The following is a 15,946-nucleotide window of genomic DNA, read 5'->3' on the forward strand; positions in this document are numbered from 1 at the left end:
TCGGAAGGACCGCCAGTCGGAAGGTCCATAGGTCGGAAGGACCGCCAGTCGGATGGTCTATAAGTCGGGAGGTTTGCAGCTGGACCAACAAGTCGGGTGGTATGTAAGTCGGGAAGTTTGCGGCTGGACCAACAAGTCGGGTGGTCTGTAAGTCGGGTGATTTGTAGGACGGAAGGTTTGCGGTCGGACCAACAGGGCGGAAGAGCTGCGTTCGGGCCAAAAAGGCGGAAGGTCTGCGGTCGGTCCAAAGAATCTGCCGATTCGTGGTTGGATAGGCAGATCGGTTGGTATGGAGGTCGGACACTGTTGAAAAGGTCGGCTGAGGGCACGTGTCAGCAGGAGAAGGGTTAGTAGACTGTTGAAAAAGAAGCATCATAACCGTTCGGGCGAGGTTTCCAGTACCGTTTCTGAAAAGTATTTAAGGATTATAATTTGCAACTGACAAGGTATCTTCAATCAACTTCAAACGACGACAAAGTCAGTGATTCGGGGATCATCATTTAAATTTTCAGCATTTTAATTTCCAGTTAATTTTCTGTATCGTACAGTGTTTAGAGATTTTCTAATCTCAGATGCTAAATATATCAAGTTCGAGAATAATTTCCTATTTTCGAATTTTACTTTTTATTTATTGAAAAAATACATCAACAATTATTATTTTTTTTAAAAAAAGAAAAATGATGTAAAATATGGTCATATTTTGTCCAAAGGAGGCATTACATTAGTTCGTTGTTATTCCATGTCAGCATATTTTGCTGGAGTCTGTTCGAATAATTGTTTAAGTAGAACAGGTTTTGATGAATTTTTATAAATGTAACTAAAAATAAAAAAATTATTTTGAATATTATTTTTTATATTATGAAAATATCATTTCAAACATACTTTATATAAAAATTACGTTTATTAAAAACACAAATGAGCACACCAAATGTTTTATGTAAAAGTAAATATTAGAAGTAATATTTTAAAGTTAACTTAAAAAAGAAAAAGAAAAACGTTCTATATGTATATTGTGCCCAAAGCCAATATCGTTTGTGATAGTAGGCTTCCCCACGTACAAAGATAGATATCCAGAAGCACCTACCCGCCCTTTCGTGCCACGTCGGCAACAGACCCCGTACACACACACCCTCCCCAAATAAAGAAAAAGGACAAATAAATAAATAAATAAATAAATAAATAAAAGTGCCTATCCGTTTTCCCCAACTTATTAATTTACCAGAAATTTTCATTCTAGTTTCTATCCTCCCAGCACACACCAATCACTGAAATTGCGTTCAAACTCCATTGGAAAATTTCTGGGATCGGCTTATGTCTCTGCAGGCGCGCCACCAGAGCCTGGTCTCTTCCAGGTCAGTAGTTCGCGAATTGTGTGTGTGTGTGTGTTTTTTTTATATTCGTTTTCTTAGTTGGTTGAATGTTGCGCCAATTATTGCTTTGGTGATGGATGGATTTGGGAGTTTATAGTGATTCGGAATCTCTTTTGCGTGTATGAGTAGTGTGGTTATTTGCCTAGAAGTAAGCTGCTACTTTGTTTTCAATCATTCAGGCTTGTGTAAGGGAAAATTCGGATGTAGCTGTTATTTGGGTTGGGATTCTTTCTGTTGTGAAATTTTTGTATGTGGACGTCATTTGGTGTAGTTATAACATAGTGTAATATAAATTCATATTTTTGATGTAATAGTACTCTGAGAAATGGTAAAGGTGTTTATGAAGAAATGCACGAGGTGCTGAAGCAGCGCCTTGATTGGAAGCTGAGCAGATAAGAATTTGAAATATAGAAATTTGGATGTAGCTGTTTTTGATCTGGAAAAACATTGCAACAAATGGTTTTCTGTGTGATATGGAGGTGAATTAAATACTCAAATATGCTCAATGGATTAAAATCAGTTGCAACCGATGTAATAGATGATTTTAAGCTAAAATAACTGATTATGCTAACTGAAAAACTGACTAAAAACCAAACTAACTTGTTAAAAAACTAATTATTTAGTTGATTCAGTAATTCTGATGTGGCAACACTGAATTGGAGAGATATGGCTGGGGTTTTTTTCTTTGAGAGAGAGGAAGTGAGATATGGCTGGGGTTTTTTTCTTTGAGAGAGAGGAAGTGAGATATGGCTGTTCTTTCTTCATGCTTGTAGCTACCTTGAAGCATGGCTTCACCCTGCTTGTTTTGGGATGAGATACATTATTTCTTTTAAAAATTTCATTTGCCATCGCCGTCATTCATTGACTTGTTATCGGGTTTAGTTTTCTTAGTTGCATTCTGTTTTTTGATCAAATTTGGTTCTCTTGAGAATAATTTAGCTCACAATAATTTGAAATTTAGATTGGCTAAGAGCAAAAGGATAAAACATTGATGTATATGCGGTATGCCAAGTTTCTATTAAAAGGATTGTACTTTTTCCTATTTATATTTTTACTTCTATTGTAGAATAATTTTTTTTAGTGTAATTTAGATTATTGTTAGAATAACTGGTTATCTTTCTTATTTTGCATTATGTAGGATAAAGTGGGCATACAACTAGTTTCAAGAATTTAGACACATTTCATCTTTATATGAGTACCCTGATAATACATTATTTTGTTCATTCCTCAGTGTAGCTTACACCTGCATTACTCATTTGCAGCTCTTCAAGCCTATCGTCCCCAGTTAAATCTGTCAAGGCCAGTCATTTTAGCAGAAAAATAGTTGGCTTGGATAATCTGATAATATATCCTTGTAATAGGAGGAAGAAATTTCATATAAGGCTGACCCATGTGGACAATGGTAAATTTAGTCTCAGCAGGCTGTCATATTTAAGAAGACAGTCCATTAACTTCCGCAAATCAAGGATGGTGGATAGTTTTCTTTCTTTGTCGTCTTCTGATGATGGCATGGCAGTCAATGCAAGTCACCAAGCAAGAACTCAAGAAGATGTTGACGAAATTAGGTATAAGTTGAATCAGTCTTTACAGGATGGAGACTGTAATACAAGGCTTGTTCAACTTCTGCATGATGCTGCAAGAGTTTTTGAGCTGGAAATCAAGCAACAAAGCTCATTATCTAAGAAGTCTTGGTTCTCAAAAAATTGGCTTGGAGTTGACAAGCATGCTTGGGTTAAGCCACTTTCTTATCAGGTTGTTATAGAACTTAGTACCAACATATTTTGTTTATTGCACATTATGTTTAGGTCACTTGTGTAGGGGGGAATGAAAATCTGGTACTTATGTCTGTCTTCTTCAACCTGAAGCTGAGATGAATAGCACTAATAGAGATGCTCTCTGTCTACAGCTATCTAACATAAGGAAAAACATGGAACTTTCAGATATGCTTCACAATTTTTATTTGTTCTTTTTTCATCCAGATGCAGATGAAATATAGATTTTCTCTGTACTTGAAAATAATACAACCTGTTAATACCTGGTAATTTTGTGAAAGTGTCTAGCTATATCTATCTTCCGACTTTGATATATCTTACAAGTGGAAGATTGTGGATAGTGTCATTTTGTGCAATATCTCGCTGTCTTGATTTTCTAATAGTAAAAATGAGTGTGCTTGCAGGACACTGACAAAAAAAAAAAAAGCTTCCCTTTTCTTGTGATTTATGTTTTCTCCTTGCTCTTGTAATGGAATTTCTGATATATTCATTCTTTAGTCTTTACTAGATCAAACTCATTTAAGTTTCATTCTAATAGATCCCCTTGCAGGCAACCAAATGATGGACGTTATATTCACCTAATGTTTTTCTTCCACAGCCACATAATAGATTCACTACGAAATCAATGCTTGCTGAACTATTCATAAGTGCATATTTTCATATCTACTTCAAATTAAGCAAAGAAGAATTATTTTGAAGACATGATACCCTTCTTGAGGCCACTTCTTGCTGATGCACCAATCTTGTGTGATGAAATACACTTTTGAACTTCCAGTGATCCTACTTGGTTTAATAGAGTGAGGTAAATCTATGAAGTTGTAAGTTGTAACTGTATCAGTGAGTGGATTAGTCGTAATGGTGGCTGAATTTCAGAGTGTTATCTTGTCTGCTTTCATAAAGACTTGTAAATTTCTTCAGGCTGCTGTATTATCTCAACTCCTAGCAGCAAGTGAGATTTCATCCCGTGGATATGGAAGAGACAGAGATATCAATGTTTTTGTGCAGAGGAGGTATGACATTCTCTTCTCACCAGATGGATTCCTATGAATTGCTTGATGCAGAACTTAGGTCAAATTTTGCCCTGTTGCCTCAAATTATAGCCTCTGTTTATTTATGTTTTCATTCACACTATTCATCAAAATTTTTCTCTAAAAACATCACATTCAAAACTTATTTTTTCATTTAAAATATGACATGAAAAAGAAAAATTATTCTCTATTCAAAACATCACATCCAACATCTAATTCTATTCAACTTTTAACTATTCCCAAACCGATCCAAAACTCCAAAATAGTTACAACATATGTCTAAGCAAAACCAATTTGTGTTTGGTTGTGGGTTTTGGTTTTGGTTTTGGGTTTGGGTTTTGAATAGTAAAATTTTAAATTGAAACAGTTGTTTGATGTGATATAAATATGTGTTGATGTGATGTTTTTAATTTTTAACTCAAAGTAAATTTCAGTATAATATAATAAATGAAATATAGATGTCTGATTTGATGATTTTGGGGAAAAAATGTTTTGTAATAGTGAAAAACCAACAAGCAAACACAACCTATAGTTTCTCACATCTTGTACTAGACATACAACCGCTTTTTATTTATTTATTTTTTGAAGAAATCTATAAAAGAAATATAAAATGTTTCTATACCCTTTCAACTTTTAAGTTTTATGTGAGCTGAAATGTGTCAGAGCATGAGGTCCTCTGTTCCACGGTGCCGCCAATTTCAGAAAAAAATGTTTCACTGGCAACGCTTGTGAGGCAGTGTTATTGAGGAATTAAATATAATAAATATGTAATATTGCACAAAGAGACAAGACCTGAGCATCGCCTTATTTACTTCCAATGTTCCCATTGTGTGGAATATGTGCGATTTGCTTTCCAGTTTATATTCTGTTTCCTCAAACATATGTAATACTTTATTTTCGTTTTGATTTAGCTTATCTCGGCAGTCTGCTCCTTTGGAGAGTGCAATTAGAGACAAGTTGTTATCTGAACAGCCTGACTGTTTTGACTGGTTTTGGTCTGAACAAATCCCTGCTGTGGTAGCCAGCTTTGTTGAGCACTTTGAAAAGGAGCAACGCTTTTCTTCGGCTACTGCACTGTAAGAAATGAACTCACTACGATGTGCGGTAACCATATTATATCTTACACAATTACTAACAATTCCATTGGTGACGTTCAAAAGTTTGTCCTCTATCTCTGAACTATGTATTTACTTATTTTAAAAGGTACATAAAAGGCTCTCCCTCACGTCCGGGTAACTCAAGCGATGTATCCCTTCTGATACTCTCACTAAGCTGCATTGCAGCAATCACAAAACTTGGTCCAACTAAAGTTTCTTGTGCTCAATTCTTTTCCATAATCCCTGATACAAGTGGTAGGTTGATGGACATGCTTGTTGAATTTGTTCCTGTTCGACAAGCTTACCATTCAATAAAAGAAACTGGCTTGCGTAGAGAGTTTCTTGTACATTTTGGTCCTCGAGCTGCTTCATGCAGAGTGAAAAATGAGTTGGGCGCCGAAGAAATTACATTTTGGGTGGATCTGGTACAAAGGCAGCTGCAGCGAGCTATTGATCGGGAGAGAATATGGTCCAGGCTCACAACCAGTGAAAGTATTGAGGTTAGACAGGGATAATTCTGTTTGTATTTGCACATTATTTGATGATGATCAGATTGATTTTTTGAAATGCTCTAACTTATAATAGAAGTACATATCTGTGCTCTAAAATGACTGTACTTTCTTAATTTGAAGCACTTAGAGCATCCGCAACCAACATACTCATTCTTTAGTATACGTTTTATTTTCCACATCATTTTCTATCTCCGCCACGTAAGCAAAGATACTTTTTTCAATTTTATACCTACAATAAAGAGATTCATCTCAAATTTTTTTATTTATATTTATTTCCATATTATTTCATATGTATAAAAAAAGTTATAATATTTTATTAATTTTATAGCTAATTAATAATAAATTAATATTATTTTTTAATTAATATTTAATTTATTATGTATTTTTTGAGAACATTTAAATTTTTAATTAATAAAAATATATTCAATATTTGTATCATTTTATAGAATATTAAATTTTACTATAAATTATAGAAATATTACGAAATTAAAATAAAATAACAAATTTAAAAATAATTACCGAAAACAATATATATACACATTTATAATATATATTTTATACATATGCCATGTGCCCTAGCATAAAGTACAAATATGTTTATGAGAAATATTTTCAATATTTTCTTTTTTTTTTTAAAATGGTAACATGGCGAGGAGATGCACCATTGCGGGTGCTCTTATTTGGAAATTTTAGCATTCAGCATTTTCTAAAGTGATCATCTGCTTTGCAATAATACTAGACTTTTACCAAGGAATATGATCAAAACTTTCTCTTTGTTAAAGGATCCTAAGGGATTAAGGAATTCAATTGTTATATAGCAAGCATAATATGTGAACTTCCATTCCAACTTATTTACTTGGATAAATTGTTAACGATGCTAGAAGTTTTGAAATTAGCTTCAGAATACAATTATGACTTATAAGCATGTTGTGGGTTTTCCTTTGAAATATGTAGTTTGAGTTAAATAGCACCTCATCAAGCTCTTGACATCTGGGAGTTCAACCCCGAAGCATAACCTCTGTATTTGCATTTTACTAGTTGGTGACAGACACAAACTTTCTTGATAATATGGCAAACCAGATTTGTTCTGTGATACTATGGGGTTGTAATATTTCTTACATGCGTGATTATGATTGTTTTTTCTAGATGTGATAACATAAAGGGGTGGTTGAACCTACTTTTTATGCCTTATGCCTATGTGCACCAGAAACTTGCTAGATTGCTTTCTTCCTATTGATGCTCACTGTTTCGTTCTCATTCATGAAATGGAGGTTCTGGAGAGGGACTTAGCCATATTTGGATTCTTCATTGCCTTGGGGAGAAGTACTCAGTCCTTCCTATGTTCGAATGGCTTCAAAACCATGGATGAACCGATTGAAGAATTCATACGGTGCAATTTCTAAGTCAGAGATGCCTGCATTTTCTATATAGCCTAATTACTCTTTTTCTTCTGTACTTACTATCTTGTCTATTTAGGTACCTAATTGGCGGCACTGTTCTCTATTATCCACAGTTGTCGGCAATAAGTTCTTATCAACTGTATGTGGAGGTTAGAACAAAAGATAAATGAATTTTAAGAAGAATCTGCATGTTTCAAGAAGGTAAATGGTCTGTTGATGTCACAGGTTGTGTGTGAAGAATTGGATTGGCTTCCTTTTTATCCAGGGTACAGCAATATATCTAAACCCATTCATGGACACAAACACGAGGAAGGTCCTCCCAACCCCGTTGCTATCCCCCTAGCCTTGGATGTTTGCTCCCACTGGATTGAGAGCTTTATAAAGTACAGTAAATGGCTGGAGAATCCATCCAATGTTAAAGCTGCTAGGTTTCTTTCCAAGGGGTATTTCACTTCTTTCCTCCATTTTTTTCGTTTATGACTTTTAGGTTGATATATTCAACTTAACAGTACAATAAGCCATTTTTATTTTTCACATCTTACAGGCACAACAAATTGAAAGTGTGCATGGAGGATATGGGAATAAAAGGGTAAGTTGAAGAAGGGAATGCACATATCCACTTCTCTCCTCTCCTGTATTGCTCAACATTCAATTGATAAGATTCAATATTAGAACTTTTTTGCTTGTGTGCTTGCAATGCTGGTAGGAGAATATCTGTGTTTGTTTGGTTGGCAATTCCATTTTTTTTTTTTTTCAATTTTTAAAATTCAATCTTCACGATTCCCTATGAAGTACATAATTTCCTCCCACAAACATCACATCCATACCACTATTCAAACCAAAATCCAAAAAAAATCACCAAAAGAACATACCCTATCTATCTTTAAGCAAACTGCTTAAATATTTCAATAATTGTTGGCTGTGGAATACTAGACTGTTGTACCTTGTAATATTGAATGATGGTAAATTGGTAATAAATGGTTTGCCAAAGGATGCATATTAAAAGAGGCCATTGAGTTTTCTTGTGTGCAACAGAAAAACTCAAGTTGTTAAGATGCTCTTGGATGCTGCTGCTTTTTTTTTTTTTTTTTTTTAATTCATTGGGATTTCATTTATCGTCAGAATCTTTTTCTATTTAATGTTTTAGAATGTTGTAGATCTTATATTCTAATGCATGGTACTGGAATTAATACTCTGAAACTTATCCACAGGGTTTCTCCACCAGTTGAAAAAGAATCACAATCATTTGATAAGGTACTCAGATTCTGTATTGTGTAAAATCATGTATAAACACTTTATTCTTCCATGTAAGCATAGAGGATAAAATAGTCATACCCTTTCTCCTGCTGAGTATATATTTGTTAGGAAGTGATGTTAGTAAAAGAGCCTCAGCAGACCATTTTCTCTCGTGGGCTACACAAGATCTTTTCAATGTGAAATTTGGCAGATTTGAATTATTACTGTTTATTGCGTCAATTGAAGATGCAAAGTTAAGATGTTTCTTTAATCAGTATGAAGCTGTTATGATTATAGCTGCTTCATGGATGTTTACAGCTTAAATTTAGTAAATGAGTTTGTCTTTAAAGACTGCATTGTGCTTTTAGTATGAAAATGATTATTGTGATGATGCACTATATTATCTGTTTTTTGTTAGGCTCTTGAGAGTGTTGAAGAAGCACTTATACGACTTGAAGATTTGCTTCAGGAACTACATGTATCAAGTTTCAGTTCTGGAAAGGAACACTTGAAAGCTGCCTGTTCAGACCTTGAAAGGATACGGAAACTGAAGAAGGAGGCTGAGTTTCTTGAGGCATCTTTCAGAGCTAAGGAAGCCTCACTTCAGCAGGTATATGTTAATATTATCCAGATCAACATGTTAATTATAGCTAGACTCCACTTCTTTAATTGGAATTAACCCTCCGTTATTTGCAATTACAGTTTTACTATTATGGGTTCTTTAAATACATGCATTTCTTATGCCAGAAATGTAACAGTTAGTACTTGCTTAAGCTTAACCATAAGGATAATATCTTGCGTATATACTCTCTCTTCTCTCTATCTTACCCATCATTGTTGGTTTGATGTGACCTGAACTTTTAAGGCATTCATGCATGGGTTATGTGCAAAATTTCCTCTTATTTTATACATAATGCATTTCTTATCTCTTGAACTTGCTTGTAAAATATGCCAAGATCCAGATATTATGTTTTGATCAAAGCGAAAATAAGTGCTCACTGTTATCTTCTCCTTCAATTGATGCACTTCCCAGAAGTGAAATAGACAGGAAATTGAAAGCTGATATTCAGTAAAACCATAGTAGTCACAAATTTGATTTGTTCTTTTTTGTCTTCTGTTTGCTATGCTAGGGTAATGTAGCCGGTGAATCTACATCATCTTTTGTTGACCAGGAACAGTATTCCAATGGAAAAGATAGCAAGAATTTTGATTTGGAAATTGATAGGAGCAGCAGGTATGTAATGCTTAGAATATCTTTTTGCTCCACTTTATTATTATTATTATTATTATTATTATTATTATTATTATTATTATTATTATTATTATTATTATTATTTTCAAAATTATTTAAGAATGTGTATTGATTGATTATTTCTTTTCTGATGATTGATTGTCTTTGTCTTGTGATTGGCAGTTCTGGTTTCTGGGACTTCATTATGCTCAGGACCCCCAATTCCTCTGGCCTTGGTGTATGCTTTAATTATTCATTCTTCAATATCCTAACTACTTTCTTTTTGCCTTCTGTACTGGTTCATACTCTGCATGTCATCCTTCTTTGCAGTAACCATTTACTCATATTAGTGCTCTCCAATCTCTTAGATCATATTTCGCCTTCTGATGACCCTTGTTATATAAATATTATCTGATTTAGTGGGTGGTTGAATGGAGAAACTGCATCACACCTTTGTAATCTGCACTTGTTAAATCATTTATGCATTTTTAGTTTTCTTGTTTATATAGCTGAATTTATGCGAGAGATAAGGTATGGTTTCATATTTAGATCATATGAATGAATTATATCACAATAAATATCTGAATGTATAGTTGCAAACTTATAATCATCTGCAATTTTAACTACACGAATCTTGGTGTTATTTCCTTGGCATGTCTTCAGATACTGACTTGTATGTTGCAGCCTTAACTAATATTACTCTAGTTATAAGTTATTGTACACCATTCTAGTCACACAATACACACTACACTGCCATCTATGAATTGCGTTCTTCGCACTTGTCTTTTTCAATTTATAAATCAATGGTAATGAACGATGAATTGACTCTAATACACCTCATTAAGTTTTATTCTGCTTTCTTGCATGTGTTTTTTCTTGCTATGTTATATGGTAATTTTGTTGGTTTCGTATGAAAAGAAATATTATTTTGCATTTGGCAGAATGGTAGGCTATCAGAACAAGCTGCAGAGGTGGATATTACTGAATCAGGATCTGAAGAATATAAGAGGTTTGAATTATTAAGGAATGAACTAATGGAGCTTGAAAGAAGAGTTCAAAAAAGTACGGACCAGTGTCAACAAGAAGAGGTACATTACACTGTTCTAACATTACTATCATCATATGTTAATTTTCATTATGCATGCTTCTCCGGTTTTCTTTTTTTTTTTTTGTTTTCCCCATTCTTTCCTCCTATATTATAGTGGAACAGATGTTGCTGCACAAGTTCAATTTAACTTAAATGTTGAAACTAGTTTGTTATCAAATGAAATATGTATGGCCATGCTTGCCATTCATAAATTCACTTGTTTGTTACCGAAGTAATTTTTAGTTCTTACATAAATGTACATTCCATGACACAATCTACATGTGCAGCTCGCTTCTCATCTTTACTTCAAGTTACACTATTTCTGTTCATAGGATGCAATGATTGGATGAATCAGTCTTTTGATTTTATGCTTTTATCTTTCTTAGCTGTGTTTATATTGAAGGAGTATTTGATGCTTTGGAGATGATCCACGAAATTCATTATTGTTCAATATTAGTGGCTACTCCTTTTGCTTGATAACGTACAGCCTTTTCTGGTGATATTTATTATATACTTTCTCGTAGGATGAAATTCAGATGAAAGGTGATACATCCAAGAAAAGTGGTGATTCTAAAAGCCCTGGGTTGGTGAATGCTCAGAAGAAAGATGGTATTATTGAGAAGTCTCTGGATAAGTTGAAAGAAACAAGCACAGTATGATTTACCTGTCCTATGTCTTCAACCACAGTTGATTGTTAGTCAGCCACTTGGTTGTTTCATTTTGTAATGTGTAAGTTTTGTGTGTTTGCAACCAGAATGTCTTGCAAGGAACTCAACTTTTAGCCATTGATACTGCTTCGGCTATGGGACTGCTCAGAAGGGCCCTAATTGGGGATGAAATAACAGAAAAAGAGAAGCAGGCTCTCCGAAGAACATTGACTGACTTGGCATCAGTAGTTCCCATCGGTGTTCTCATGCTGCTTCCGGTAAGCATAAGGATCTTACTTTGAATTCTATTAGTTTTCTTTTATTGCAATGAACCACTAATGGCCTGAACAAATTATGTGGCGTGGGCTTTTGCAAAGTAAGTTACCGAGAAAATACTGTTGTAGTCCCTTATAGTCTTGCTGCCTTCATTCCTGTGTTTGTTCTCAACATATTTCCCATCCTTTTTTTCTGCACGTCATACTTATTTATTGCTTCCGTTAATGAATATGATTTGCCACTTACTAGTCTCCGCTCTACTCGGGTTTTTCACAAATAAATAAATTTCTATTTATTCATGGCACCGCCGTTTGAGTACTACCTTGTGATCCTTCTGACTCTATTTAGTTTGACTCCTTCCAAATCTATTGGAAGATACTTGATTTTTGCATGTAAAGGGCTTTTCTTGTAATAGTTAAACCACCACCTCATGAAGGTATAACTGTGAATCTGCCCACATGTGTGGTCTGTTGACAGACAGACATTATGATTCAAAACTACATTTATGTATACCAATTCCTAGTGTCTATTTTCCATTATTGGCACATTTTGCTTCATTCTCTGAGTACAAAATATGTGTATCCTCCAAGCTGTGTTTGGAAATGCTACCTAAATTGACAATTGCTTTTATCATCTGCACTAGCTTTGCTTTCAGTTTGCCAAGAAGAACAGCCTCTGTAAAATTCTTTTAGCCCTTTTTTTAATACATCATGACTTTAGAATATCCAACAGCAATTTGAGTACCTGCAGCATCAAAATCAGTTTTTATATTCGGGTATCTTAAGCACAAAGGGGTAAAGCGATCCAGTCAGCTGCTCTTTGACGTTATATATTATAGTGTTCATACAAAAGGATACTGCTCTACCGATGAGTTTTTGTAGAGATGATGACATATATAAGGTTTTGCCTGATGCTATATCACAAGTTAATGCCTGTGCATTCATTATCTGTATCTCGCAGGTTACTGCAGTCGGCCATGCTGCCATGTTGGCTGCAATTCAGCGATACATGCCCGGACTGGTTTGTATAAACGAACTCTACCCCCTCTAGCTTGTTATTTACTGTTTTTTTAAAAAGACAACACCGCCATGATTATGATTGATTTATTTTGGTTTACTTAACAGATACCGTCCACATACGGCCCGGAAAGGCTAGACCTTTTGAGGCAGCTGGAGAAACTGAAGGAAATGGAAGATGAGGCAAGCACAAACGATGATAATGATGACAAAAATGATAGTAGAGAAGAATAACTCCACGAGCCGAGTCGAGCAGAGCTTTGAATTGGCCTCTTGCTCCAAAATCAACATCTTGTAAAGTGGTGCTCTAGCCGAGCATTGGGCATTTGTTGATGTTGTCACTCTATAAATTCTCTTTCAAAATTCTACGTTGTAAATATCAGCAGCAGCTGTAGCCAGCCATAGATTGTGTGACCTGCTCGACTGTTCATTGTTGTCTAAAGTGCTCTGCATATCTCTTCCCATCATCATGTGCTCTGCAAGAATTTGACAAGCAACAGACGCAAACACAATTGAGTTTTGATGTTAACAGATAATACTAACAATGATCCCTCTGCCATATGATCTTAGATCTAAATATGATGCCTTTAAACGGATTATTATGAAAGTTACAATAAATAAATTATCTGCTAAAGTTCATGTCACAAACATCATTAGAGTTTGACAAAAGTTGACACGAGACAACAATTCGATATGAACTTAACACACAATAATTAGACTTGGGTAATAGATTCGATTCAATTATGTGTACAAGTCGATATGAACTCGACACGATAATAAATAAGTCGGGTTAGAATTGAAGTCTTCAATCCGAATCAACATGACAATCCGTTTATAATATATGCATATTAGTTAATATATATATTTATATATGAAATAATTTTTATTTCATAATTTTTTAAAAAAGTATTAATTTAAATTGAACATAATCAAAATATTGTTATGATCTTATTATAAAATTAGCTGATAAAAATATTAATTATTTATACCGCTAACTACTATTTTATATAATGTAATATATTATATATAATATATATGTCTGCGATGGTATGGGTATATATAAAAGATATATATCTATGTGTTATGTACTATAAATATATATATATATAATAATAATAAGTATATGGATGATGTATGTATAAGTATTAAATGATATAAATATATATAATAATAATAATAATAATAAGTATATGGATGATGTATGTTTAAGTATTAAACGATGAGAGATGTGAGAGTATAATTAATTAAGAGAGAGAGAGAAACGGTGTTGAGAAAGAAAAAAAAATACTGTAAATTATTTGGCATTGTATTTTCACTTATCTCACTTATCTGTGCACGTATATATATAGGACTAGAGAATTAAATACGTGGTATACAATTCGTCATTAATACATCGACAATATACATACATATTAACTTGTGAAGCATCCACACATCGTCAAAGTGTCCACTATGTGTATTCTAACACTCTCCATTGGATATTTTATACAAAGAATGTGTCTCGTTCAAACCTTATTAGAAAAATACCTTGTGGAAAATAAATCATAGTGAAAGAAAAATAGTACAACATTCTTGTATTTATTTGTTCTCCCTATTTTGAGTATTATGAGATCCTTTGACCGACGCATTCCAATTTCTTTTTACTAATTTTTCAAATGTTGTTGTCGGTAATGCCTTATTCAATATGTCTGCTAAATTATTATTTGATCAAATTTGTCGCACATCGATTTCACCGTTCTGTTAAAAATCATGAGTAAAAATGAATTTTTGTTAAATGTGTTTCTTTCTATCTCATTTAATGTAATTTCCTTTCAATTGAGCTATACAAGCCGTATTATCTTCATATATTGTAGTTGAGGGAATTTTATCACCAGATATTAACCCGCAATTTTTCAAAATGTGTTGAGTCATTGACTTCAACCAAATACATTCTCGACTAGCTTCATGTATTGCAATATTTCAGCATGATTTGAAAAGTAACATTCAAAGTTTTTTTAATCAATCTCCAAGAGATCACTGTTTCGCCACAAGTGAATATATAGTCAGTTTTAGACTTGACTTTATGAGGATCAGATAAATATTCTGCATCAGAAAAATCAATTAATTCACGTCGAGAATCTTTCGAGTAAAATAACCCTAGATCATTTTTTCCTTGGAGATAGCGAAAAATGTACTTAATCTCATTCCAATGTCGTTGAGTAGGCAATTAACTAAATCTTGCTAATAAACTTACGACAAATGATATGTCAAGTTGGGTGTTATTAGTAAAATACATCAATGCACCTATAACACTCAAATATGACTGTTACGGATTGACGGCGGTTGACGGCGGTTGACACTTCAGGACCAATTGTTTATTCGTTTTCTTCTTTTGGTCTAAATAGATTCTTTTATTAGATCAAGTGCTCTGACGATCATTGAGGTACTTAGCGGATGTGATTTATTCATTAAAAAACTGTTTAAGTACCCTTTTGGTAGAATTTGATTGATGTATGAAGATTCAACTTTCCAAATGCTCAATTTGCAATCCAAGACAAAATTTAGTTTTTTCAAAATCTTTGATTTCAAACGTTTTTTTTCACATATTCAACAACTTTCTGGATTTCATCAAGAGTTCCAATTAAATTGAGATCATCGACATATACAACGATGATTACGAATCTTGGCCCATTTTTCTCTATGAAAACACATGGAGAAATATGAGTTATTTATAAAACCTTCTTTTGTTAGGCTTTCGCTGAGGCAATTGTACCATATTCAACCTGATTACTTAAGCCCATACAAAGATTTTTGCAATTTGATGAAATATGATTCTTTTGGCTTTAATTTTGAATGATTCGGGTATGTTAAATTTTTATGGAATTTTCATGTAGACATCATTGTCTAAGGAGTCATAAGGATAGATAGTAACCACATCCATTAATCGCATATCAAGATTTTTGCGTACTTCTAAGCTCATCAAATACCTTAATGTTATTTAATCTATGACTCGTGAATATGTTTTTTCAAAATCAATCCCAGTCTCTGGGAAAAATCTTGGGCTACAAGCCTTGCTTTATATCTTGTGATATCATTATTTTCATTTTTTTTTTCTCACAAACACCCATCTGTAGCCGACAGGTTTTACATTTTCAAGTGTTTGGACTATGAGGCCAAATACTTGTCATTTTTTCAATGATTCCAATTCAAATTGAATTGCGTCTTTTCATTTTACTCAATCATCTTTTTTTCGACATTCCTCAACTGATTTCGGTTCATAATCTTGTCATCTTTC

General features: G+C 33.7%; 1 protein-coding gene across 1 annotated transcript; it reads left to right on the forward strand.

Annotated features, from left to right (window-relative positions):
- The first annotated feature begins 1,184 nt into the window (after window positions 1-1,184).
- Window positions 1,185-13,139, forward strand: LOC127264873 (uncharacterized). Its single transcript, XM_051294434.1, has 18 exons — window positions 1,185-1,352; window positions 2,633-3,122; window positions 4,061-4,152; window positions 5,082-5,246; window positions 5,374-5,767; window positions 7,051-7,169; window positions 7,256-7,328; window positions 7,405-7,622; window positions 7,724-7,768; window positions 8,391-8,433; window positions 8,834-9,025; window positions 9,546-9,649; window positions 9,830-9,884; window positions 10,588-10,734; window positions 11,258-11,386; window positions 11,488-11,658; window positions 12,617-12,676; window positions 12,781-13,139. Exons 1-18 carry the CDS (start codon window positions 1,312-1,314, stop codon window positions 12,904-12,906), a joined length of 2,664 nt encoding a protein of 887 aa, XP_051150391.1. The 5' UTR covers window positions 1,185-1,311; the 3' UTR covers window positions 12,907-13,139.
- Window positions 13,140-15,946: the final 2,807 nt, after the last annotated feature.

This window comes from Andrographis paniculata, unplaced genomic scaffold (assembly GCF_009805555.1).
Source record: "Andrographis paniculata isolate CXL003 unplaced genomic scaffold, ASM980555v1 Contig71END, whole genome shotgun sequence".
Classification (NCBI taxonomy): domain Eukaryota; kingdom Viridiplantae; phylum Streptophyta; class Magnoliopsida; order Lamiales; family Acanthaceae; genus Andrographis; species Andrographis paniculata.

Bases quoted from the DNA above. Each gene is read 5' to 3' on its own strand.
- LOC127264873 (XM_051294434.1), top strand. From the start codon at position 1,312: ATGTCTCTGCAGGCGCGCCACCAGAGCCTGGTCTCTTCCAG. The intron at 7,329-7,404 runs GTTAGAACAAAA...TTGATGTCACAG, and splicing joins CTTATCAACTGTATGTGGAG to GTTGTGTGTGAAGAATTGGA. The intron at 10,735-11,257 runs GTACATTACACT...ACTTTCTCGTAG, and splicing joins ACCAGTGTCAACAAGAAGAG to GATGAAATTCAGATGAAAGG.